Below are 24,372 nucleotides of genomic sequence, written 5' to 3' on the forward strand. Positions count from 1 at the left end.
GCGATAGAGGGGAATCTGGCCGCCGCAGCCGTCTCTCTGCTAACAAACGAAACTTCCTCCCCTCCTCGCCGCCGTCGTCAGGTTTTGTTTTTGTGTTTGTTCGCGCTCTGTGTGAGCGGATTTTTGTTTTCCTCGGCAGTGAGCGCAGGCAAGTTTTTGGATGCGCTGGCCGTTTTTCAGGCGTTGTCCTCTTGGTAAAAGAGTATAGAAAAGCTCTAGTTTTCGCTGAGACCTACGCCATCGTCTTGTTGGTCGTCTCGCGCGCTCTCTTGGGCTCTTTCTTCTCCGGGCGTCTGGTGACAGTGGCGGGCAGAGTTGTCGTCTTGTACTTCTTCGACGCCCGTGCTCTCTCTCTCTCTCTCTCTCTGTGTGTGTGTGTGTGTGTGTGTGTGTGGAGAGAGAGAGAGAGATACATATACGTTTCATGTCGTCGAGGAGTGGCGCCTTGAAATTCGTTTTACACTCTGTGCACGCACCCGCATGCGTGCACTTTTCGATCATTGGATTTTGTTTACCTTCGTGCGCTGGAAATTGTTTTCCTATTTTTTTATTCGAGAAATTGAGCACGTGAATCGGGGTCTGCAGTCCACTGGAGTGGTGAGCTCGGGCAATGCGATGTAAACATAGTTCAATTTTCTCGCCAATAAGTGCATCTTTTTTCGTGCGGAAAAACGTCAGCATAGTGAGAAGGAGTCAATGAATCAATTTTTACTAAGAATAATAATTGGGCGGCGTTGTCGTCAGTGACCCTTTAAGGCTTGCATTGCCGTCGACCTTTGATATCAATTTTCGACGTGTCTTGTGTGCTTTAGCCCTGTTGTCGTCGCAAGGGAGCCGCGGTGGGCGTGTGGTCGTGCCCGCTCGCTTTGAGGCTCGAGACAAGGGTTTGAGGAGGCCGTCTCCTCTGTGCTTTTGTGGCGCCGTGCCGTGCAATGCCTCTGAGCGTGGTGTGGTAAATTGCGTCGCCACCACCACCCTCTTTCTGCAGCTTGGTGCTGGCGAACAACAAAGGCCCCTTTTCATCACATTCGGTGGCGGCCTATTATTACCCGCATGCTGCGCAAACGCCCCCCTGCTTGCACCTGCGAACGCTTTCTCAACGTCAACCTCGCTCGACTTCTCACTTTAAGCGTGGCAACCACTGCTGTTTGGATTTCGGCAACTCTGTAACAAGTTCGGCCCCTGTTACGAACGTCGCAAGAATGGTACCGGCGGCAACACCCGAAATGCGCTGCGCCGCCTCTGCACCTACCGCCGCTGCCGTTTCGGGCTAATTTAAAGTGGAACTCGCGCGTCGACATTTTGTAATCGCGCCGAGGGGGAAAAAATCTCATCAGGAGGAGAGCGCGCGTTTCCCTCCACCACCGCCGACTCCGTGCTAGGGAGAGAGGGAGGGAGGGGATGTCGCCCTCTCTCCCCCCGCACACTGGCTCGAATGAATCCCTCCCATCATGACTTGCGCGGTGGCCACTGTCGCTATGTGCGCGCCGCTGCGGGTGCTTAAGCAAGAGGGAGGAGAAGACCTTTCCGAGTGGTGCGTCTTGTATTTCCCGTCGTCTCAGGTGTGTGTGGGTGTGTGTGCGTGCGTGTGTGCGTATGCTTGTGGGTTCGGTGTGGTGGTCGTGTGGATATGAGCCAGGAAGCCATTTGGAATGAGTCCCCGAGACGTTCCTCTGTTCTCCCCTCGCGCTTTTCTTTCTCTTATTTTTCGTTTCTTTTATTTGCGTACAACCTTGCCTCCGCTCCCGGGCATCTCCGGTCCGTAGTGAATATAGCATAGTGGCCCGCAGTTCTCCCTCGGGGCCTGGAGCGCGTCCGGTTCCGTACGGACCAACGCGCTCCAGTTGTGCCCCCCTTTGGGCGTCTCTGTGCGAGTGTGGAGAAAGAATCGCTTCTCCCGTTTCCATCTGCTGCCCGCTGCGCTGTCTGCCTGGCTTCATTACGTCCCTTTGGCCTTCTCCCTGGCCACAAAAGGCGGTTGGGTGTTGCGGGCGAATCGATACAATGCGGCTGGGACCAGACGCCGCCAGAGTTTATATACTTGGTGGAAGAGGAGAAAGTTCGGCTGCCGCGGAGGCCTGTTTTGGGCTTAGCCTACGCTGTCCCCCCCCCCCCCCCTCCCCCCCCAATCTCTCTTCAGGAGGCTCTTGTGGGATGCTCGGCTTCTCTGCCGGATGACTGTGCGCGCGATCAAATATTGGGGCCTCGGCTGGAGGCCCATTGCGGTCGGCGCGCTCTCTCTAGTCTCTCCGTCGCTTTCGGTTTGGCGGTGGGGGTCGTTGCGCGTATATTTGTTTTACCGGTTAGTGTACCCCCCCCCCCCCCCCTTCTTACGGAAGGAAGTGGCGGGCAAGACGCTTCCGCCGCTTTCTCTGCGGCCGTTGGTGTATATCGCGGCGGCTGCTTCTGCTCCGATTGGCGCGCTTCGAAGCACAAAGCTCAGGGTTCATCATTTATTGTTCTTCTTCATCTCGCTCTTTCAGCAACGTCTGTTTACCGTTACGCTAAAGACAATGGCGACGGCATAGTTTCGTTTTCTTCTTCCTCCGAGTACGTAACTACCGGACTGCGTCTGGCTCCTTCGCGTCTCTCCGCGTTGTTTATTCTGGTTTGCTTGGAACGCAGACGTATGGAGGATCTTTTAAAGATATAGTGCATGCCGCGGCGCAAGCGTATTGCAGCGCCGTAGACGACGGAAGTGTCCCTAGCCGTCTCTAGACGACACTGCATTCGTGGCCTCTTTAGTTGCCCGCTGTCGCGCTCCTGGCATCGTAGGCTGCTTCATTTCATCCGTCATTTCGGAGCGGAAAGTGGTTCCATATTTTCTTCGTCTTGCCGACCTTCGGTCTTCCAATGGAGTTCGGTGAGCGGCGGTTCCAGTAGGAGTATCGCACGCCGGCTCCGGTTCGGCTCTGGGTCCCAATCCCAATGCGTTCTCGAGCGACGGCGATTTAAAACTCCGATGGTGTCGGCCTACCGCCCCTTCAGTGCCACGGCGTTAGACTTTTCCATCAGTTTCTCTTGTTTTGTCATTCCATCCGGCGATGCATCACACTTTGGCGGCAATCTGGCTGGAGGAGCGGAGGCGCCCGGTGCGCGGAGGACCGCTCGCGCGCGTTTATATAAGCGTGCGAGGAGAACGGGGTCCGCTCTAGCGGCGGCTGGCTTTGACAGCCGCCGCTTCCCTTGGCGCTCGCTCGTGCAGAGAGCGGAACAGGAAGGAGCTCTCGCGATTGATGATGGGCCCCCGTCGCATTACGGCGCGATCCCCGCCCACCCGCCAGGCCGTGTAGGGATGGCTTCTGCTGCCGCCTGCATCCTCTTCCCCCTCCCCCTTGCGATGGCTATTTGGCCCGACTTGGCTTGGCTATTTTGCCCGGCTCGGCTATTTGGCCCCGGCAGAGCTGTGATTTGGGCTCCGCCGCGCGGCGGCTTCGCGGAGTTAGGCTGTGCGGCACCTTTTAGCGGCACGTGCGCCATTTGCGTCTCTCTCAGCGTCTGGAATGGTTTCTCTCTCTCTCTCTCTCGCACTTTCTCTCGTGCTCTGCTTTATGCGCCAGAAATACGCTGGCGCCCTGTGGATCCTCCCCCGCTACCATTACGGCCTGCCTCTTTGTAGACTTTCCTGTTTGTGGAAAAAGTTTTTGCCCGGCCCGGTGGCATCTGCAGTGCGCAGTCCACGCGGAGCTCGTAATGTGGCGCAGGCCTGCGCCTTGCTTCGCCTCGTGGCGTTCCTCGTTTAGGACATTCTGTTGTGCGGGTATAGAGGTCGGTTAGGGTATAGCGGTTTGGCTAAGCGGCAGTACCGCATGCCAGGCATTTTTTTGCGCGTTCAGACCTCTCCAAGTTTCTTCCATACTCTCAGTTGTCGTGCTTATTAAGAAAAAAAATGAACGCGCACCTTCCTTTCCTTCTCCAGTTTGACCCTTGGAAAGCATGCAGCTGTAGATATTAATGAAGCTTTCGGATTCTGTGAAGAAGCAGATGTTTTCAACGAGCTGTACCATATAAGGCGTTTTAGTTGCTCTGCTCCGACAAACACTTAATTGCCCGCCGTTGGGCGCGTTATGGTATTAACTGGGCTATAAATGAGTCTTCGTGCTTCATGACTGAATTAGTTTTGGCGCTAGATATTTAGTGAATGCCATCGGACAGCACGAAGCATGACATTATACTAAGGGCGGCCGCCAACTGGTTTAATTTTATCCGATTTCTGTAACGACGTTTCCTCAAGGGCGTCCGTCGAATCTATGGCAGCGCTATAGCTTAGCTCTTACGCACAGCAAAACGCAACGCGTATTCTTTTGTTTTTGCCTCAAAGGAATGCGTGCGCAGATGAACACAGGCCGCCGCGGTGGCTCAGCGGTTACGGTGCTCGGCTGCTGTCCCGAAAGACGCGGGTTCGATCCCGGCCGCGGCAGCTAGAATTTCTTTGGAGGAGAAATTCTAGAGGCCCGTATACTGTGCGATGTCAGTGCACGTTAAAGAACCCCAGGTGGTCGAAATTTCCGGAGCCCTCCACTACGGCGTCTCTCATAGCCTTAGTCGCTTTGGGACGTTAAACCCCATAAAACCAAACAAGGGCGTCCGCAGAACTTTTTCCAGGGGGGTGCACCCGATGGCCGGTTATGGGGGAGGCGGCAGCTGTGTAGTTGTTTTCTACTAGTGCATAAATAATATCCGTAATTCCAAGGGGGGGCAACCGCCCCCCCTTGCCCCCCCTTCCGGACGCCCATGAAACCAAACCAGATGAACACAGGTTCGAGCCGCCTTTCCTGGTATGCGTCCCCCCCCCCCCCCCCCTTTTTTTTTTCATGGCATAATTGCTTGAATTCGGGCCGAGTGCTCTGGGGTTCTGGCGGCGTCACTTCGGCCGGTACCGGTCTGCCGCTGTTGCAGTATTGGTCCCGTTGTGGTTAGCAGCAGGCTCGCCGAGGTTTATCGAATCTCGCGTGCACCGCCGATTCGCCCGCGGCGAAACTGATCGACCTTTGTCTGGCCGCGTGCTGTTGGGAATTCGTGCCTGCCCCTCTCGCCCAAACGAGATTGTGCGCGGCCGTAGACTGGATTCGCCGGAGAGAAGCCACCGCCGTGGTCGCCGGCCTTGACCGCAGCGCTGTGACCGGTCGGGAACGACAAACCGCTCTGGGCTGAGCTGCCGGCTCTTTTTATCTGTTTTCCTAGTCTGCCGCGTTCGGCAGACGCGTCATCAGCGGCTCGCGGAACCTGTGCAGTCGTAGCCGAAAGCAGATGGGAGCTCACAGCCGCGCAAGCGTCGAGCTGTCCCACTGTCTGGTTTCCTCGTTCAATTTGGCGATGCCTCCGACCTTCGAGAGATAACAATTCGTAAAGGTCCCAGAAATCGGGTCAAATTGTTAGCAGTTCAAATTAAGCGGTGCATTTGTCAGCGCAGGTAATCTTGACAGGACCGGACGTCAGTTCAAAACGCTGGAAGTTCGAATTAACGAGATTTTGCTGTGTAGGGACAACAGCCGTACACTCCGTTTCGCAACTCGTTCGCAGTGGAGAAAAAGATGCGCAAGCGCCCGGGTTGTAAAACCGGCTGCCTCGCTCTTGTAGCTGTAATTCTGTTGCGACCAAGTTGTAGACGGGATATAAATTAAATGGTTAGAGACGCGGTTCTGGCCTTCGCACAGTGACGCCAATTAGGAACCGTCACCGATAAACGTGAGGGTCATGTTGCATCATGTGCGTCCCTTAGGTGCTACCTTCTTTCGCTAATAAGGGAGTAATTACTCATTGACATCCACCCAAGTGCAGCCATACGGCAACAAAGGAAAGCTATACAGCTTTCTCAGAAACTTCGTAGTTAAAGAAAAATTCGTCCCGGTCCGGGGTTCTACTCCACCTTGGGGGATTCCCCTAAAACATTTGACCAACACTGTTCCCACTTCGAGTTACTGATCAATTCGCTCTCGCCCTACCATAAGCTTGCCGTCCCGGTTAGCTCAATTGGTAGAGCGACTGCTCCGGTGTAGCGGTGGTCCCGGGTTCGAACCCCGGACCAGGACAAATTTTTCTTTAACTACGAAGTTTCTGAGAAAGCTATATAGCTTTCCTTTGTAGCCGAATGGCTGCGCTCGGGTGGATGTCAATGAGTAATTACTCCCTTATTACAAATCTACTCCACCTTGGGGGATTCTCCTAAAATATTTGACCAATACCTTCTTTCGCTATGCCTATATTTGCTGCACGTAGATCAAACGTTTCCCACGCATGCGTCCGCTGATGTGCACAGGCGGCAAAACAAAAGAAAAAAAAAATAACATGCGCGCAAGCCGGTTATCGCTAGCCCGCATTCACAATGTGCGCCGCCTGCTTGTCCTCGGAGCTTCGACGATCGGAAAATTGAAACCACGCTGCAAGTTTTTACAGAGCAGCGAGTTTACTGCTGCTCGTGTTCTTTGTTAGCAGCCGCTGTGGCGCGCATCCCCCTCACCAGTCGCGTCTCGCATTTCGTTCAAAACTTATCCCTTCTCTTATCCGCTCTGCCGTGCCCTTAAATTGGATCCTGGAAAAGGTTGGAAGAGCGCTTAGGGCGGAAAAGCGTCAAGCTCATAAGTCGCGTGCGCTGTGTGTGGAGCCGCCGCGCTATCTTTATTTCGCTCGATAGCTCCTCCCACTACCTGCGCGAGCGGTAGTGGAAACAGTGTATTTTTTTTTTTAATGTCTCTTTCTTTGTGCTCGTTCCCACGGTAGTGCAAGCAAGCTGAGAAGGCAGTCCTTTTTTTTTTTTTTTTTCTTGAGACCATTCTCGCGACTGCTCTCCTCCGGGTCGAAATCCTTTGCCGGTAACGAGCAAAGTGCTCAAGCGCGCCCACCACCTTCGCTGAGTGCGCGTGCAGAGGCGTGGATGGGGAGGGCGATTTGCTCCGGGTATCGATCTCCGGTGCTGCTCATGCTGCTGCTTGCTGCTTCCTTTCTTCCCTTTCTTTCCTTCCTTGCTTTCTTTCTTGGGGCGTGCGGAAGATTCCTTTTCTTAAACGCCTCTGCTCTTGACGAGCGAAGTGCGTCCTGTGCGTCTCCCGTGCTCGCATCGGGTATCCGCGCTGCTTGTGGCTAAAAAACGAGCAGAAGGGAGGGAAGAAAAACGCTTTGCTGGTGGATGCGTTGAAAGCTTGCGTGGTTAGTTTTCGGGCAGGCCTGCCGCGCAAGCGGCGTAACGTTCGTTGCGCAGTGGCAACGTCCGACTTTTTATTTTTGCTTTCTGTTTTGTTCCCTCAATCTCTTTATCGAGGGCTGTGTCGTCATGACGGACGGATCGGCCGCGGAAGCTACACTCATGCAGCGTGGCTTCCACTTTATTTATTTTTTTTAATGCTAGCGACATTACTTTGCGCTTACGGGACCGTTCCGACGTTTCTCTGAAGGTGAAACAAGTTTACCGCTCCAATGGCGAGTGGTACTTTCGCGCATATCAGGGGATGCTTTGCAGGAACACATTATTGTTTTTGTGTGTTGTGTGTGGGATTTCTAAACACGCAAAAATGCAGTGATGAAGCCGTTTTTTGGAGATAAAGAACGGTCGTTGCTGTCATCCGTATTTCGCCACTAATAGCATTGTTACAAAGCTAACCGCGCACGCACAAACAAGGACGTGAAATGAACACAAGTGTGCTTGTTGTGTTTCCTTCACGCCCGTGTTTGTGTGCTCAGAGTTAGCTTTGTGATAACGAACGACCAACTCTCATCAGCGTGCTCCTAAACTACTGATGCCCTTAATATATTTCAAAAGATCGGCCGAAAGTCTGGAATAGAGCGTAGTCTTCTGACATGAAAAAAATGTAGCTTTCGCAGTTTGTTTTCGTCCGAAACAGGCTTCTTTTTTGTGCATGTGTGAGATGTGAAGTTTCACGTGGTATTCTGAACGGTTTGTAACAGCGCTTTCATGTGTGAAAATACCGGTAAAGTTGTTTGTCTAAGTGCGACGCACCGTCCAACCTGCCTTCGTTACTTAAGTTCCAGGTAAAGCTTTTCTGCTACCTTTTCTTAGGAGCGTGTAAAAAAAGGGGGGGGGGGGGGGGGGAGTTTTTATCTTCTAAAATTTTGTTCTCGCTACGGTTGCTTTGAACTGCCAGGAAAGCTTTATGGGGGAGCGCTTAAAAGGCGACGACAGAACCTTCTCCACCTTTCGGCCTCGTTTTTTTTTTGTTTTGTTTTTTTTTTCCCTTGAAGGACCGGGGGTTGAAAAGGTAATTTCAGCGCGCTCCTGTTTCTTTTTCCACTTTGTCGAGTTTACGCAAGCTTTCCGTTTAAACGGCGCAGTAGTCACTTCCGCGTACAGTCGGCCCGTCGCGACGTTTTAGACCCTAATCGCAGTCACTTCCCATCCAAAGTCGCCGACTGCGCGCGACTGTGAAGCACCCGTCATGGGCGCGCACTTACCTCCAGGCATTCGTCCTGTACGGCTCGGTGAATACCCGGCAGAGCGCTAGGCCAGACCTGCGTCGTAAAAAGGGCAGGGAGAAAGGGACTTCTTCCCTAGGGAGGTCGTAAAGGTTCCCCATACTCCTTCGTTCCACCGACACGCCGGAATTTGCTGCTCGGAGAACCGAGCCAACGCGGAAAGGAGAAAACATGAAACACGGGCCTCCTGAAGGAAACAAGAAAGAGTGAAATACGCAGTGTTGTTGCCTGCGTGCAATAATGTTTTTGTGTTTGTCCAGAGGCTAAATTTTTTTCGCACGATGCATGAGAACAGAAACGAAGAGGAAAATCGTCGTCGCGTGTGTCATTAGAAGTTGGTGGGTGCCGCAGAGAGCATATTTTAGACTCGGTCGACGGGCGTCGAGAAGGCGAGGGCTTTGTGGTTATGCTGGGAATTTCATCGTGCTCCGGCCAGCGCCTTTTGGGGGCAGTTCATTGCCACCGTCCCTGCTGACGAAAGCCGTGCGAGAGGTTTAGTCCTGGGGTGGTATTCTCCCGGTGTCGCCTTTTTGCGACATGTCGCATTCGCTCTTCGCTGATTGGCTCGAGCCGCGGTGACGGCGGCGTGACGACACGGACCCGCCTTCCTGCTACGCCATCGTGACGTCGCCCCAATTTACTACGCTTAGTCGAACAACGGAATGCGCTGAAGCGATTCGCGCGGGCGACGGGCTACCGTTAGCGTACGAACGCAATCGGCAGTTGCGGCTTTTGCGCCCTTGGCGTGAAAACATGGCGACGTCCTTTCAAGCGAGAGCCGCCCCCTTCAGCCAATTCAGCAGTCCTTGCGATTCCTGTCGGCATGTTTACCGGCAACTACTGGTGTTGTTACTTTTCGCTATGACTTACCTTGCTTCGACGATAAAGTTTAAGCTGCAATTCAGCCTAGTTTTTTAGATACGCTCTCGATTCTGGAGCGCGCAAGCCTAATGGGACCTCCAGCTACACTGCTACCGTCTGCAACTGCCCGAAACGCAGCCGAAACCTAGCACAACCGTCCGGAACGAAAGAAAAATAGATTTGGAGCTTTTTCGCGGTGTTTTATAGACTTAAATGAAGTAAAGCGAGTTTATATTAAATTTGCAAATGTTTTTTTGAACATTAGACGTCATGTGATGGCAAATATTCTTGCTATAAAAGATACGAAACTACTGCTGCTAGTGAATCAGCAGTGGTAAATTGTCGCTTCTCGGAGTGAATGAATGCACCGCAGACCAAAGTGCCGGCGGCTTTTTCCGTTTCTTCGAGCATCTGTAAGCACTTTTTTAGGCCCCGCCCATATGCGACATGTCGCAAAAGGCGACACCGGCAGAATACCACCCCTGTTGGCTAAGAATCGCCGTAGTGCCCAGGCATCGTTGTTTTCTGTCTGCTCTGCGTTTGCGGATGTAGTGTCTAGAATTTGGTAGACACTCAACAGAAGGTTCTACACAAAGTGGCGAAATAATAGGCATCATCCTAATATTTCTTCTGCTGCTGCTCTTCCATCCCCCATTTCATTTTGTTTTTTTACGATCACGTTTGTCGAACGCTGAGGTTAACGTTACTTGCGGTTTGGATTTACGTGTGCACGTGACTCAAGAATGCCTCATGCGCTGCGAGCGGCTTGTCTTGTTACGGCTCTTTGATTCCCTTGGTGGTTCTCAAGACGTACGAGTTAACGTTAGAAAAGGCTATAAATAATATAATCGCCTCGGCGTGGTGATGCCGGATTACGCGTGGTTGGCTCTCCCGCATGGTTGATGTGCTTGCGGTGGTGCACGCTTTAAAGGAGCGTAGTCTCTCGCTTTGCATACGCCCGGGCTCCTGCATAATGTAGGACCGGTTTTTACGACCGTTCGCGATCTATGCCCCCCCCCCCCCCATTTCTCTCTCTCTCTCTCTCTCTCTCTCTCTCTCTCTCTCTCTCTCTCTCTCTCTCTCTCTCTCTCTCTCGTTTTACGAATACGCCTCGCTTCTTTTTTGTTGGCTTCAGTTTTTCTTTTCTCTGCCGTTCTTTGATTTTTTTTTGCTTCAGTCGCATACGGCATAAATGAGAGGGCAGAGTGCTGTCTTTTGTACATGCTTGACATTTTATTGTCTTCGTTTCCATCTTCTCTGGTCGCTTTGGTCTTCCGTGGTTGTAACGGGCAAATCGTTAAGTTGTATTGGCAGTAAACGGCGCTTCGATGGGAGCCCTGCCTTGCTCAGAGAGAATGGCTCTAGATGGGACACTTGTGAGAAAAACCGTGAATAAATGATTGGCGCGGTGCCCCATGATTTCAACTTTCGCGTGTTAGTTTATTGTGCCTCTGTTTACTTTCGGTAGCCCGCCCTCCCACATATTTTTTTCTCACTGATACTGGTTGTAACCCATAGTCGTCAATTTTTTACGACGTGGAGTATTGGTCTGATGTTTCGAACGAGCGGTTCGGAATTGCGCCTTTAGTAAAGCGCGGTTTTCAGCCGTCAGCGTCGGCGAAATTTCAAGTTGTTAACAAAACAGTGTGCGCGCCAAGCAGGCCGCCTAGTCGGCTGTATTTTCTCATTGCGTTTTCAGCGCTCCAATACTCAGTTGTTCTCGGGCCTCTCGCGTCTGTGAGCAAGTAGCTTTGTCGCTGCTGAATCATTCAGCGCGCCTTTCGAAGAGTAGTCGCTTCCACATTCAGCTCCATTTCATAATGCATTGAAGAGGCAGCTACTACCCTTCGCGTTCTCCGGGCGGGTCAGTTTCTTCGATGACGGCGCATCTGAGCCGCCCCTTGTCGCCGTGCATCTCAGTCGCGCTTTTTCTTTGTGATTCTCTCAACGGTCCGGTCCTATCCGGACACGTTGTAAACACTGCAGGCGCCTTCCGGTCGCTGGACAGGCCCCATAACTGCGCGCGTTCGGGGGAAGAGGAGTGATAAATTTGGCAGCTATGGAACGTTACGACGCTCTGCCGCTCGCTGACCCCTTCCTCACTTTCTTCGCTCGCGAGGCCCGAGGCGGCTGTGACAAATGGCCGAGCCGTGCTTGCTCGCGCCGAGCTGCGCTCAGGGCTCGCGGGGCAGAATGGTTCGAGCTACCACCGGAGGATCGCGCGCGCGTCTGTCTTCTCTTCTTCGCCCGTCTCTTTTTATTTGTTTGTTTTGCCCTCTCCCCAGTATCATACCGTTGCCTTTCCGGCTTCGTGCGTGGCGGAAGCGTCTGCTGCAGGGTTGTGTTGCAGGTGGTTTCGCATGACTTGACTGGCGGCCGCCGGTCCGCATTACGTAACTGGACGCGTCGTTTGTTTCTCGGCAAGGCCTGGCGAAGCGCGTTCCTTTCTCTCTATGCTTGCCGCGCTCTGTCCCGACTCCGCCCCTCGGTAGTTTGTTTCTGTCGGCGCCTGATACCCCTGTCAGAGCAGATTTCACGCCATTCGAAGCGAATGAGGGTTGGGTGCGTCGGAGGTAGCTTGTGCCTTAATTCTTTCGATGTCTCGCACTGGGAAGTATTGCGGTTCAAAAACGGTAGCATTTACAATCGGGGGATAAAAATGTACGGCAGGCAAGGCAATTAGTGCCATGTGCAAAGTGTGTGATATTTCGATCCAAATGTTATAAAATTTTGTGGAAGCGTTTTTAAGTTAGTCTGTGTGTAGTAATCGAAAATGGGTTCTCCAAATGCATTGGACTGCCTATTGTTTTAAGCCTGATGACGTTAAGTGGTCCGTGTAAGAGCCGATAAATCAAATATGACGTGCTGACATGGTCCGAATCGGCTGACATCAGATGTTCGATTTTTGTGGAGGTATGCCCGTCTCTGTCTTCTTTTGTTATCGTTTTTTTTTTTTGTCGTCTTGCGCGGCGAAGGCCCAGCATGGCTGTTGCTTGTGAAGCCAGGATTTGGTTGTTTACTACGAACGTCGATGCGTTCGAAATCCGCGGCGCGAACGTAGTGGAGGAGCCTTCTCTGTGCTCTAAACACTGCCACCGCTGTCGCTGCGTCGGCCTTACTTTTGCGCCGGTATTTGACTTGGGAGGGGGAATTTTCGAACGATGCATCCGCCGCGTTGAATACACGCTGTGCACCGTTATAGCACCGTGCTCGTTGAGCACGCAGCCTGCCCGGTATTCTTTTCGCTTCGCGGATTGCGCCCGACGTAAGCGTGCCCCTTCCCGAGCTGCCGAACTCGACTCTATTCTGAGCTGCTGAACTGAATTGACGGAGCGTCGAGGTATCTGCGCGCTGGGGCCTCGCTCGTCCGCGGTGCTGTTTGCTTTTTCGTACGTAGCCTTCCAAACCAGTGAACCGAAGCCTAGCAGAGGGGCATTCTCGGATGATTCTGCCCTGGAGCGCTGTTTTCTCTTCTGTTCTGTCGACCTGGAGACCAGCAAACTTGTCTGAGGAACAAAAAGAAAAGAAAACGCCGTCTTTCGATGCTGATCAAATTTGTTCGCTTTATTCCCTTGCATCGTTTCGTATTTTTGCCCGGTAGTCTCTCGCTTCGTTGGGAGTCGGGGCCTGTAGTGACTGATTAGTGTGTCTTCGGGATACGTGAGCTACGTTAGGCTCCATCTGCCGAAGGATTTGTGTAGTATGAAGGAATACCACCCGTGCTTCGCTCTATATTTATGTTTTGTGTTTGTCTTACGCTCCCTTGCCGAAGAAGCGGGCCGCCATTCTTCTCCCGGCTGTCTCCCTTCCGCCTGTGCCTCTGCTGGAAATTGATAGCGGGGAGCCATTTGTCTCGAGAGCCTTTGTGCCGCATCGTCTCCCCCCGTGGGCCGCCACCTCACGCGATCTGCCCCGGGCTCTCTTGTTTTGCCCGCCAGGCACCCCTTCAGTCCCTCCTTTGCCTTTCTTTTTTATCTCACTGTGTGTGCCATTATTCGCGGCCGTCTCCTTTGTCGTGGCTGATCGGTTTCGGCGCGCTCCTCCCTCTGTTGCCTCGCTGCTGGGTAATCCTAGTTACCGACGCGGCACTACGCGGCGCGTGCTTTTCTTTTTCCTGTTCCATTTGACTTCGCGTTTCGCTTCACTTCGCATTAGCCGCTTCACTTCGCATCTGCGGATGAGAGAGATGCGCACGTCGCTCGCAACGTTGTCAGCGACGCTTTTATAGCGACGCGACGCGGCGAATACTGAATATACGAGCGTCACTCAGGCTTCGCTTTGCGCGCGTTGGTGGCAGGCTTTCCGCAGATGCGCGGTGACCGCGTCTTCATAGTGGACAAAGGCCTCAACCGTGGCACTCCGCTTAACTCAGTCCTGCGCAGGTGTGCAAGTGCTGGGATAATTAACTCATTGTGTACCGTTCACAGGAACAGTACGTGAGGGGCGCCGAGAGAAAGATTGGTTGCGTTCGTGTGCTCGTAGTGTCATTCGTGCGGTCGTGAGGGAAGGTGAACTGGACGCTGTAGTTTCCGCGCTCCTTTCGTCGTCACGAGATCTGTTTTTTTTTTTTCATTGTATTTTGGGGGCCTGCGCACCGAACCCCTTGAGAAGCGCACCCCATGGTTTCTTTTCCAAGCGTACACGGCCGCATATATGAAGAGCATAGGTTGAGCATAAAGTAGTAGCAATAGTAGTAGTAGTAGTAGTAGTAGTAGTAATAGTAATGGGTTAAGAAGATAGCTCGTTACTGTACCTCAGCTTCAGTGCCGACCCTCGTGAGAATCGTCACTAATCAGGCAAGCCCCTAGATTTTTAATCCCCCCCCCCCCCTTTTTTTTTTCTCCGCAATGACTGACTTGGTCCACAGCATATGGAAGCGAAGAGCGGTCTTCACTGCACTAATTATGTGCCTCTGGGCGCACGCTGGTCCCGATTGCCCGGTGTTCGGCACGCGCTTCCGTCGATGAGCTCCTCGTGCGCGCATTTCCAGGGAAAATGGGGGGGGGGGGGGGGGGGGGGGGGGTCAATTACCTTCGGCCCAGGGACTTGCTTCCACGGGCTGCTTCTCTGCGAGACGAACCAATCAGCTTTCGCTGGCGGGCAGGCAGGTGGAGAAGGGCTACGCGTAGTTGATTGCTTTTCACGACGGCGTTCCCTTTTGGATGGGGAGAAAAAAAGGAAGAGGGGCGTCATTAACGGGCCTCTTTGTGCCGCGGTGCACGAAAGTGCAGTTGGCGTGGTCGGCTGCCACTGTGTAGGCTTATTAGCGACCGCACGGATTGGCTCTCTCTCGGAGCGTGTTGCGTCATTTCCTTGCCTCACCCGGCGGCCGGCATCAGAGTCCAGTTTGTGCGTTGTTGTTGCTGTTTGTTCCGCGCAGCTACTCCTGCCTTGGCTCTAAGTGAGGTGGAGGTGTGTCGAGGCTGTTGATTGATTGGTACTGGTTATAGGACTTGCGGTGTAATGCGGAGGACAGATAACGAATGGCCCCACGGGGTAAAGGAGTGATTAGCGGAGAAAGGTGATTTAGTTCGAGGCAGCGGAGAATACGGCGACGAGGTGGCTTATGAAATCTGCTGATACCAGGTGGTCACTGCTAGCACAGAGCAAAGCTTATTGGAGGCGAGGCAAGTGTCTCTTGAGGGGTCTATGATGATGATCAGTGGAGCCGGATAGAAACTTCCTAAGCGACCCCTTTACCCACAACTAGGCGCGCAGAGGAAACACGTAGTTAACATGTTCTTGCCGAGAAAAAAAATTCAGGAGCGTTAGTCAGGTCTTGACTAAACTTCGGTAGCCGACATGGGACGGCCTATGACGTGCACCGAAGTGATAGATAGATACAGAGAGGGGGGAAAGGCAGGGATGTTAACCAGAAAGGTTTCCGGTTGGCTACCCTGCATTGGGGAAGGGAATAAGGGGATTAAAGAAGGAAGAGAGAAAGAACGGGAAACAGTCACAATTTGTAAATCAAGGCAGTCTCTCGCAAAAAAAAAAAAAAAATAATAACAGTGCCTTGTAAGCCTTGATGGCAGTCGACTGTTGTGGCCACGGACCGAGGATCTTGGCCTCTGTGAAGGGGCGAGGATCAAAGTTCGCGTTCCACCTAAGAACGCTGTGTTCTATTTCTACGCGGAAAGAAGATTGAATCCAATGGAGAGAAGAGAAAACTTATTTGCAGTGTGTCGTTCGAAGTCCATTCCACGCCGACCAGTCGGGACACCTCGCCCAGCCGCTGACAAGAGGCGGAATTAGATGCGCGGATGTATCATTCCAGCTTCGAATCAGTTCTTGGCCCGCGGCTTGTTTCAGCCGCTGACAGAGGCCTGCAGCGCGTACTGCGCTGCTATTGTGTGCACGGTGGAGCGGTTCCCGTGCCGCGCCTGTCGTTGATAACCTCGTTGAACAAAGGGAACCACGGTGTTGCTCCTTTGATTAAATTTCAGCTCGCCCGCCCTGTTGAAAGCAGCCTATTGAGCTTGTGTTTCTCGCTGTACATTACTGCCGCCTCGGATTTGCATACTGTTCGACGAAAGTCGGGCCTTTCACGAGGTGGAAAAATAAAAATATACAAGGAAATCAAAGCTCGGGCCGTCCCTGGAGAGCTAATTTGATTGCCTCCGTTGGACGTTTTTGTGTCGGATTTTGGATCAAACCCGAGCGTCTTTATTTGGGCCTCCCCGTGTGCGTTGCCTGTGTGTGCTGCGTATGGTGCCCCATACGCAGTCTTTTTCTTGTCGCCCCCGCGGAGTAATACAGTGCAGGCCCCGCCGTTGTTTCGTGGGGTGATTTTGCTGCTCGAGTCTCTTTCGTTGTTCGCTCGGCTCGCTCGCTCGCTCTGCCGCTCCGGCGCCGAGCGAACATGCGCGGCGTGAAAATTAAATTCGATCGCCGCCGATTGCTTTCTGTCCCCGCTACACGGCGCTGCCTATCCACTTGCTTCGGAGGGGGCGGCTGTGGCGTCGCTACATCTTGGTGATACAGTAGGCGCACGGCTTGCTGCTGTATACCGCGTATATGTACCCGCTTCCCGTAACGCGATTCCGTACCTCCTGGGGAGGCGGAGGCGTGTGCAATGTTCTGTTGTGCTATGCGACGTCAGCGTGCGTTAAATGGATGCTGAGGACTGCGCAACCAAATTATTTTTCTCAGGAAAAATTAATTCTGTGTTTTTTTTGTTTTTTTTACTATATTGAAGTCTGTCTAGCAGAAAAAAGACTCGTCTTTCGACGTTGAAATAGGATTTGAAATTCTTCCCGCTAGTCGATTCAAACGCTTGACGTCCTTGCCGAAAAGGACGGGTTGCCACAGTTTTGAAAGGAACTGCGGTGCAACATAGCCTCCGGGATCCGGGGCGGTAACGGTGTCTACGCAGGCGTTTTACTTGTGAAATCCGCCGGTGATGGCGACACCTGTGTGTTTATAGTTTATCTTTTATAGTTTATTGAACGTTCCGTTTTCGGTTTGACCTCAGCGTTCGTTTAAAGATCTACACAGGGATCAAAATAATCCGGTGCCCTCCACTACGTCCGCCCTCTCCCAGGCAGCTTATGTGCCGCTTCGGGACGTTAAACCCCACAGAACTAACCTTCGCGGTGTTCGCATTGTTGCGGTCAACTCATGTCCTCTGCTGCACCCAGCGTACGCTGTCATCGGGTCGTACCCGAACTGCTTCACACTGCTCGCTTGCTCCTCTGTAGCTATGCTGTGCCGACGGCTTTCTTTGCGCGTGCGCGAAGCCGTTCGTCAAAGCGCCGTCGGGGGACGGTGCCGAGGCGATAAACTGCAGCCGTCGCGTGTTTGTGTGTGCTGTAACGCGCCCGTTGTTATAAACGGCGTCGTATATATAAGTCGCCCCGTGTGTTACTAGCGCGCTTCGCGCCGTTACTGGCGATCGATTTGCGGCTCCGAACTGCTTTCCTTTTATCTCTCGTGCCTTCGCCAGCGCATTACCGTACTTTGCTTTCTGTTTTTTTTTTTCTTTTTCTCCCAAGAGTGATAGAAATGACTCGTGCCTTGGCCGGGACGCTGAAGGTGAACTGCGAGTCTGGCTTTGTCAGTCGCCGGGGAAGGAGGCGAGAGAGAGCTTGGCTTAGCTTTGCGAACCGTCGTTGCGTCGAGTCTTTTTGGCCCTGCGGCGTTTTATTGAAGCCTGCGCTTTTCACATTGACTGGTGTTTGCGCGCCCAGTATAGTAACCGATCGACTGCGCGAATACAAGGTATTTGCATGTACGCGAAGACTCTCCTTCCTTTTCTGATTTATTCGGCTGTCTTCTCGGTTTATCTACGTTTTCAGGGAGGAGGAGGATGGTCGTTTTGTATGCGCCTTTGTCGTCGTCGGATTCTCGAATCGATTGCGAGAATCGCGTTCTGTCTTGGCTCGCTGGTTTTTGCGCGTCCTTCGGCTTGCGTTTCGCTCGCGAGCTGCGACTGGTGCCTTCGTGCGAGCAGGTAGATAACTCTGCTCCGTGGAGCATCCGTTGGTGTGAAAAGATATGTTGGAGTGTGGTTTTCGCAGTGCCTTGACTACGCATTTCTAGACTGAAGTCTTCCACTACGCGAGACATCTCGAAAATAATGGGCTGGTGGAGATTTGTTTATTTAGTTGGTGTCCTTTTTTTTTTTTCTTTAGACGCATCGCTGACTTCCTCACAAAAGTTCAAGTGTGAGATTACTCCTCGGAGGTTGGTGCTTTGACGCTGCTTGCCTCACTTGCCACTGGGTGCTGGTAATCTTTAGCTTTGGTCGGGTGGCGTTGTTGAGATAGCTGGAATGTTTCTGGCCGGAACATATAAGGGTGTCAGGGAGTTTTTGTACACCGTGATTGACAGGTGCCTCCAGGGGAACAAATAAAAGTAAAACGTAATTAGGTTGTCATACAAATAGCCTCGCTTGTCCCGTGTTCGCGTCGGGCTGCGATATCTCAGGGTACGCTTGCGTGAGGTGCGACAGCAAAACTGCGTCACAGTCTGCCTTGTCACTGCCTAAAGAGTAGTACGAGGAAGCTCTTGTCTTCCCGGAAGGGGACATCAAAACCGAGCGCGCCGCAGCTTCTTTTGGCCACGACGCAGAACCGTGTTGTGTGCATTGGTGGCGACATCGATGGGCTCACTTCTCCCGAAATACCATTAATCTCCGTCTCGCCTGTGTGACGTGCGGCGGCTGTTCCTACCTCCGGAGCTTGCGCGCGTGTGCGCTCGCGGGGTGACCTTCTCTTGGTGTTGTTGGTGTTTCTGTTTTTGTTGTTCACGTGCTCGCGCGTGCCTGTGTGTTTGTGGCTGTCCCCGATGATGCGTGTCCGTCAGAGTTCATCCTTGACTCGGAGCTAAAAAACAGGTTCGACGGCGTCGAGGCGGCGGTGCGTGCCAAGAAGTCGCTCAACGGGGCCGACATCTATTCCGGATGCTGCACCCTCAAGATCGAGTACGCCAAGGTGAGTGGCGGCTGCTCCCTGCTTGCCTGCGCCTTCCCCCCGTGCGCTGGCGGCGAAAACAATCTCCACATTCCGCCCCACTGGAAAACGTGCACTATGGTTCCCGGGCTCATCAACAGGTGGCGTCAGTGAATCGCCGATGATTTTTAACGATGCAACTGATCAGGTGCTTACAATACAAGGCCACGAAATACCCAAAGTGGCCGAATACAAATACCTCGGGATATGGCTAAACGAAGGGCAGATATACACGGAAAAGCATGAACAGGCTCTTAGGGCAAAATGACGAAGAGACGCCGGGATAATGAAACATAGGGCATTATGGGGGTACAACAAATATGAAGTACTAAGAGGTATTTGGAAAGGAATAATGGTGCCGGGACTTACTTTCGGCAATGCGGTTCTGTGCGTAAGGGCAGAAGTTCAGTCGAGATTAGACGTAAATCAGAGAGCTGTCGGAAGATTAGCACTAGGTGCCCACGGCAAAACCACAAACGAAACAGTACAAGGGGATATGGGCTGGACATCGTTCGAAGCACGGGAAGCTAAGAGTAAAATACTATATGAAGAATGCCTGAGGAAATTGGACGATAACAGATGGGCAGCTAAGGTATTTAAATATTTATACAGAAAGTACGTTGACTCACAGTGGCGGAAAAGAACTAGAAAACTAACCAGTAAGTATGCCGGTCATGAGGACGGAGAAAGAGCATTAAACGACAGGTTAAAAACGCGGAAGTTAAAAATTGGATGAATTCAATGGAAAAGAAACAGTGTAAAACTATATCGATACTGGAAAAGGCAGATCAGGACAGAATTTTTCTATGGTAACTCAGGAGGCAGTGCCCTACTTTTTGAAGCTAGGTCAGGGTGTCTTAGAACGCGCAGCTACAAAAAGAAATTTAACGAAGAAGATGACACATGTGCAGTGTGTGGTAGATCTGTGGAAACAATTGAACACCTCATAATCAAATGTGATGGTATCCATCCGGATGTCGATGCAGGCACAGTCACTCTTTCTGAGGCCCTAGGGTTTAAAGATAACAATGGTCATGTAAATAAATCTGCAGTGGAAGTCAGCAAAAAGCGATTGGAGGATTGGTGGCTGAAAAGCAGAGATGTGGCATAAGGTTAGAATTGTAGGAAACCGTAGGTAAAGGTGATGGCGAATCTTAATGAGAATTGCCAACACAGTAAACAAAAAAAAATGGCTGAGGCTTAGCTTAGGTTAAGCCTAGTCAGATGCGAAGCATATTGTCGCCGAGTTGCATATCGAGCACGCCGCTTGGCTAGACGTTCTTCACGCTTTTCATCAGTCTCTGTAGCACGCCGCAAGTTTTGCTTCTCATTCCAACGAGCAGCCCTGTCTCCAGGAGGCATCTCTATCCCGTGTACGCCTAGGTTCACTACAGCGCACCTAGCGGCAGAAGCAGAAAACACATTGGTCGCGACGCCTCGCGCGACGGCGCGAGCTGGGCCCCCGTTTTTCATCTGCTGTGACGTCACGCATCACGTGGTATGACATGGAGGTCACGAAAGGTCAATGGTAACGACACCGCCGCGCTCGAGGAGCTGGGTTGGGCTATTTTAGTATGCTTCGCATAAAAAATAGTACAGAAAGAAAAGCTGAGCATGGTGGCAATTGCCACCACCCGCTTCTAAGGGGGCGCTCCTATCCATCCATCCATGCGATTGGAGCGATTGGATGATTGGTAGGTGAAAAGCAGAGATTTGGCATAAGGTTAGAAGTGCAGAAAACCGTAGTGAAAGAAGATGGCGAATCTTAGTGAGAATTAACAACACACTTGAACAAAAATAATGTAAGAAAAGCTGAGCATGGTGGCAATTGCCACCACCCCGTTTCAAAGGGGGCGCTCCTATCCATCCATCCATCCCATCCATGCGATAAAGCGGTTCACCCTACAGTTGAAAGCAGCGGGGCTGATTTATTCAAAACATTGGGGTTTAAGGACAATGAAGGAAAAAGTTGTAACCAAGCGAAGGTTATGATTAGTGGCTAAAATCAAGACAAGAGTGAAATTTCACGAGTCATATCTAGGTGACTTGAGCCACCGCCCGATTTAAAGGGTTCAGCCTTATCCATTCATCATGCATGGTGCCTGTGCTTACTTTCCGGAATGCGGTTTTGTGCCTGAGGGCAGAAGTTCATTCAAGATTAGAAATAAATCTGAGACCTGTTGGAAGATTGGCACTATGCGCACAGGGCAAACCCACAAAGAAGGCAGTGCAGGGGGATATGGGCTCAGAGTAAAATATATGAATAACGCCTGAGGAAATTGGATGCTAACATGTAGACAGCTAAGGTATTTAAATACTCATAATACAGAAAGAGCACTGACTCACAATGGCGGAAAATGACTAGCAAAGTATTCAGGGCACAATGATGGAGAAGCAAAGAGCTCTAAACGACAGGTATAAAACGCAGATGAAAACTGGATTAGTTCAATGGAAAATAATCAGAGTGTAGAACAATATCGAAGTTGGAAAAGGCAGATGGCAAGAATTGGAAAGGCAGTTGGAAAGAGTTCTTCTATGATACTCACTGAAGCGAGATCAGAGTCTCTTAGAACGCGCAGCTACAAGTAGAAATATACGTAAGAAGATGGCACATTTAAAGTGTGGTAAATCTGTAGAAACAATTGAACATCTTATGCTCGAATGTGACTGTATTCGTCCGGATGTCGATGCAGGCGCAGTCACTCTCCCTGAGACTCTAGGGTCTAGAGATATCTAACAGTGATCACGTGAATGACTCTGTGGTGGATCTCAGCAAAAAGCGATTGGAAGATTTGTGATTCAAAAGCAGAGGGGGGGATATAAAGTTAGAAGAGCAGGATTAAAAATATATTTAAATAAAATGGGAAGTTTATAGACCGATTCATAGCGCCGTTAAAGAAATAGGAAGGAAAAAAAAGCCGAGCAGGGTGGCATCTGCCACTGCCCTGTTTCAAAGGAGACGCTTTTGTCTTCCCTCCGTGCGTGGAAGCTTTGTGTTTGAAGGCTTGCCGTTTAGGACGATGGCACCCAAGCCATTTTGTTTCACGCACTGAACAAGGCCGCGTTTTCGGAAAGTGCACTGCAGCTGTGTTCAGGCGTGTGAGCCGTATTTGAAGTTTAAATTTAGAAGCTTCGTGCGCGTAGCAGTGGTCTTGGGCAATCCTCGCGAAGCAAAAGGGCGCCTCTCGACCGAGCAGTGCCTTTCGACCTCCACAAGCGGAGGTGCTGAGTGAAGGCGCCGTAGCCGACGGAGGGTTGCGTGGTGCGCCGTATTAGCGGGCCAGAATTCGGCTGTGCGCGGCGCTTTTCCGCTAAGCTTTATCGCGAGGGTGCCGCTAGTGAATTAGTGGGTCGTGCCTATTTAAGCAGTTCCAGTGAACCGCTTTTGTAAACATTTCACCACTGGCGGTAAGTGGCCGCAGATGCTTTTGTTAAGTTGTCGCACTATCTATTCAGGTGTACATTTGGGTCCTTCCAGCAAAAAAAAAAAGGGGGGGGGGGGGGGGGGGGAGGGGGGATAGCGTATGGGATGAAAATAGCTACTAACAGCTTGAGATCTAGATACGCAAAGCTGAGGAAGAAACGGAAGTCTAGCGGGTTTTTTTTGTTTTTTTTTTTTTTTGTCACTCAGTTTGCCGTTTAGAGGATTTCAGAGGAACTGCTCGTATCGTCCAGTCGTATGGGACGATGGTTTATTTTATTTGTGTTTGTCGCGCCAGCCTTGAAGTGGGCCAGTCTCACCGTTTCCCATCTGCATCCCTGGTTGGGTTTTGCTGCGTCACTGAATGGAGCAGTGACGTCGCACTGGTCTTGCGGTCAGCGGAGAGCTCCGCGACGTTAGGCCGAGCGTGGGGAACACTTGGCTTCCCACATCTCACCCTCCGCATGCGCCCGTGGCCCGAGTACGGGGGCGCCCGTGTTTTGGTAATGCGGCTTCGTTTGTTGGAGCGGTCATTAGCGGAGTTCTCGACAACCTAGGAAATTCTGGAGAATGCCGTGCTGATCAGTGCGCAGCAGGTAAGCCCTCGTTCTCGCTGCGGTCTCGGGAGCTGGGCAGAGACTTGGGGGTCGAACTCTCTATCGATTCTTTAATTTCTCGCACGAAAGGAGTGCTTACCGTTAGGAAAGAATCAAAGCCATTTAACGGCGGAAAGAATCGTCGCAGAATACGACCCCTCGATCGACTGTTTAGCTGCAGGTGATACTTCACCGCGGCATTTTGTCAAATCTTTCCTGTTGTGTCCCGTATATCACGTTCGGCGCGACTTTTGCAGCATGTTTCAAGCCAAGCGGGTAATGCTAAGGGAACGGAAGATTCAGCGAACTTGACAGCGATCGTTTCGCCTTTGCTCGTGTCGAGGTGGTGGTTCGGATTGAATTCTAAAACATTTATTTCGTCGTTTAGAGCAGGTTGCAGGAGAGTAGTAGTAGATGGCGAAATGTTCGCCAGCGCTTTCTCTCCCTCTCCGCCTGGGGGGGGGGGGGGGGGGGGGGGGGGGGGGGGGCTTTGCTGCGCGCCGCTTCGCGTTCGGAAGAAGCGCGGATAAAAATAACGCACCTGGATAATTGCAGGTGTGACTGGCCACCCCCTCTTTCCTTGTGCCCTAGTTTCTTCTGTGCTTTTTCTTCTTGCTCGCTTTCTTTCTTCCCTCTTCTGTTTTCACCTCGTCAGCGTTTCTCTCTGGGCTTGTCGAATGGAAAAGGCGCTGACACCACTTGTTCTTTTCGTCTTTTCCTCCTCTCCGTGCTCCTCCCGCAAGCCACGCGTCGTGGCGTCAGCGTTTGCTGCCGGTCTTCCGTCATTGCAAGGGACTCTGGTTTTTTTTTTTTCTGTTTACATTTTTGTCCCCTCCCCCTTTTCCTGCGACCTTTGCTAGAGAGGGAGACTGGCGTGGGAGGCGCGGAGGAATGAGATTGAGTTTTTATTACCTGACCTCTCGGGTTCCGGCGGGCTCGGTCGTAGCTCGATTATCGAAGTGAGCCGGTTATACTGATGCACTTCGTGGAGCGGCTGCTGCGGACCGAGTAGGGGGAGGTCTAGCGTACCGTTGCCGTGTGCTAGCGGTGCGGCAACAGTGCTTCATTTCATTTTATTACCCTCAAGCGTCAAATAATTACAAAGGGGAGAGGCTACGTGCATAATGTACAGCGATAAAAATAAAAAGCACAATAAAACCTAAACCGGAGCAAAAACCAATGCATAACACCGAATACAAGCGAAAAATGAAGAAACAAATACATGTAAAAGCAGAGCAAACTGAAAACGAGGATAAACGGCGAAAATAAACAGTTTCACACTGGGTGAAACAACCAGAAGCGGAGCAAGGATATGAATAGAACACAACGAACTGGATAGAAGACAACTGAGTAGTTGCACGAAGTAAGCCGTGACCTGTTAATATTGCGACGTCCGGCGGAAGGCGATTCCACTCTGCCGATGTACGAGGAAGAAACGAATGGTGAAGGGCATTGGTAAAATCCCGATCGGTGCTCGCTGTTAAAACCCTTAAAAGCGGTCCTGTGATTCGGCAGGATGGCAATAAAGCCGCGCCAGTTGGGCGCCGGAACTTCTGTAATCATGTCTCTTGAAACAACGCGCCATTACTAAGTCCTGTTTGTAAGCCGTGTTTTT

At 51.8% G+C, this 24,372-nt stretch overlaps 1 protein-coding gene across 7 annotated transcripts in view; it reads left to right on the forward strand.

The window, feature by feature from the left end:
* Positions 1-24,372, forward strand: part of sm (heterogeneous nuclear ribonucleoprotein L) — a 182,821-nt gene that overhangs the window by 84,512 nt on the left and 73,937 nt on the right. For all 7 annotated transcript variants that reach the window (XM_089558240.1, XM_089558241.1, XM_089558244.1 and 4 more), the window contains exon 5: positions 18,626-18,722. In XM_089558240.1, the coding sequence (XP_089414366.1) occupies positions 18,626-18,722 (97 nt within the window). The remainder of the gene's footprint in view (positions 1-18,625; positions 18,723-24,372) is intronic.

Source organism: Amblyomma mixtum, chromosome 8, assembly GCF_055824585.1.
Source record: "Amblyomma mixtum isolate Tamu chromosome 8, ASM5582458v1, whole genome shotgun sequence".
NCBI lineage: Eukaryota > Metazoa > Arthropoda > Arachnida > Ixodida > Ixodidae > Amblyomma > Amblyomma mixtum.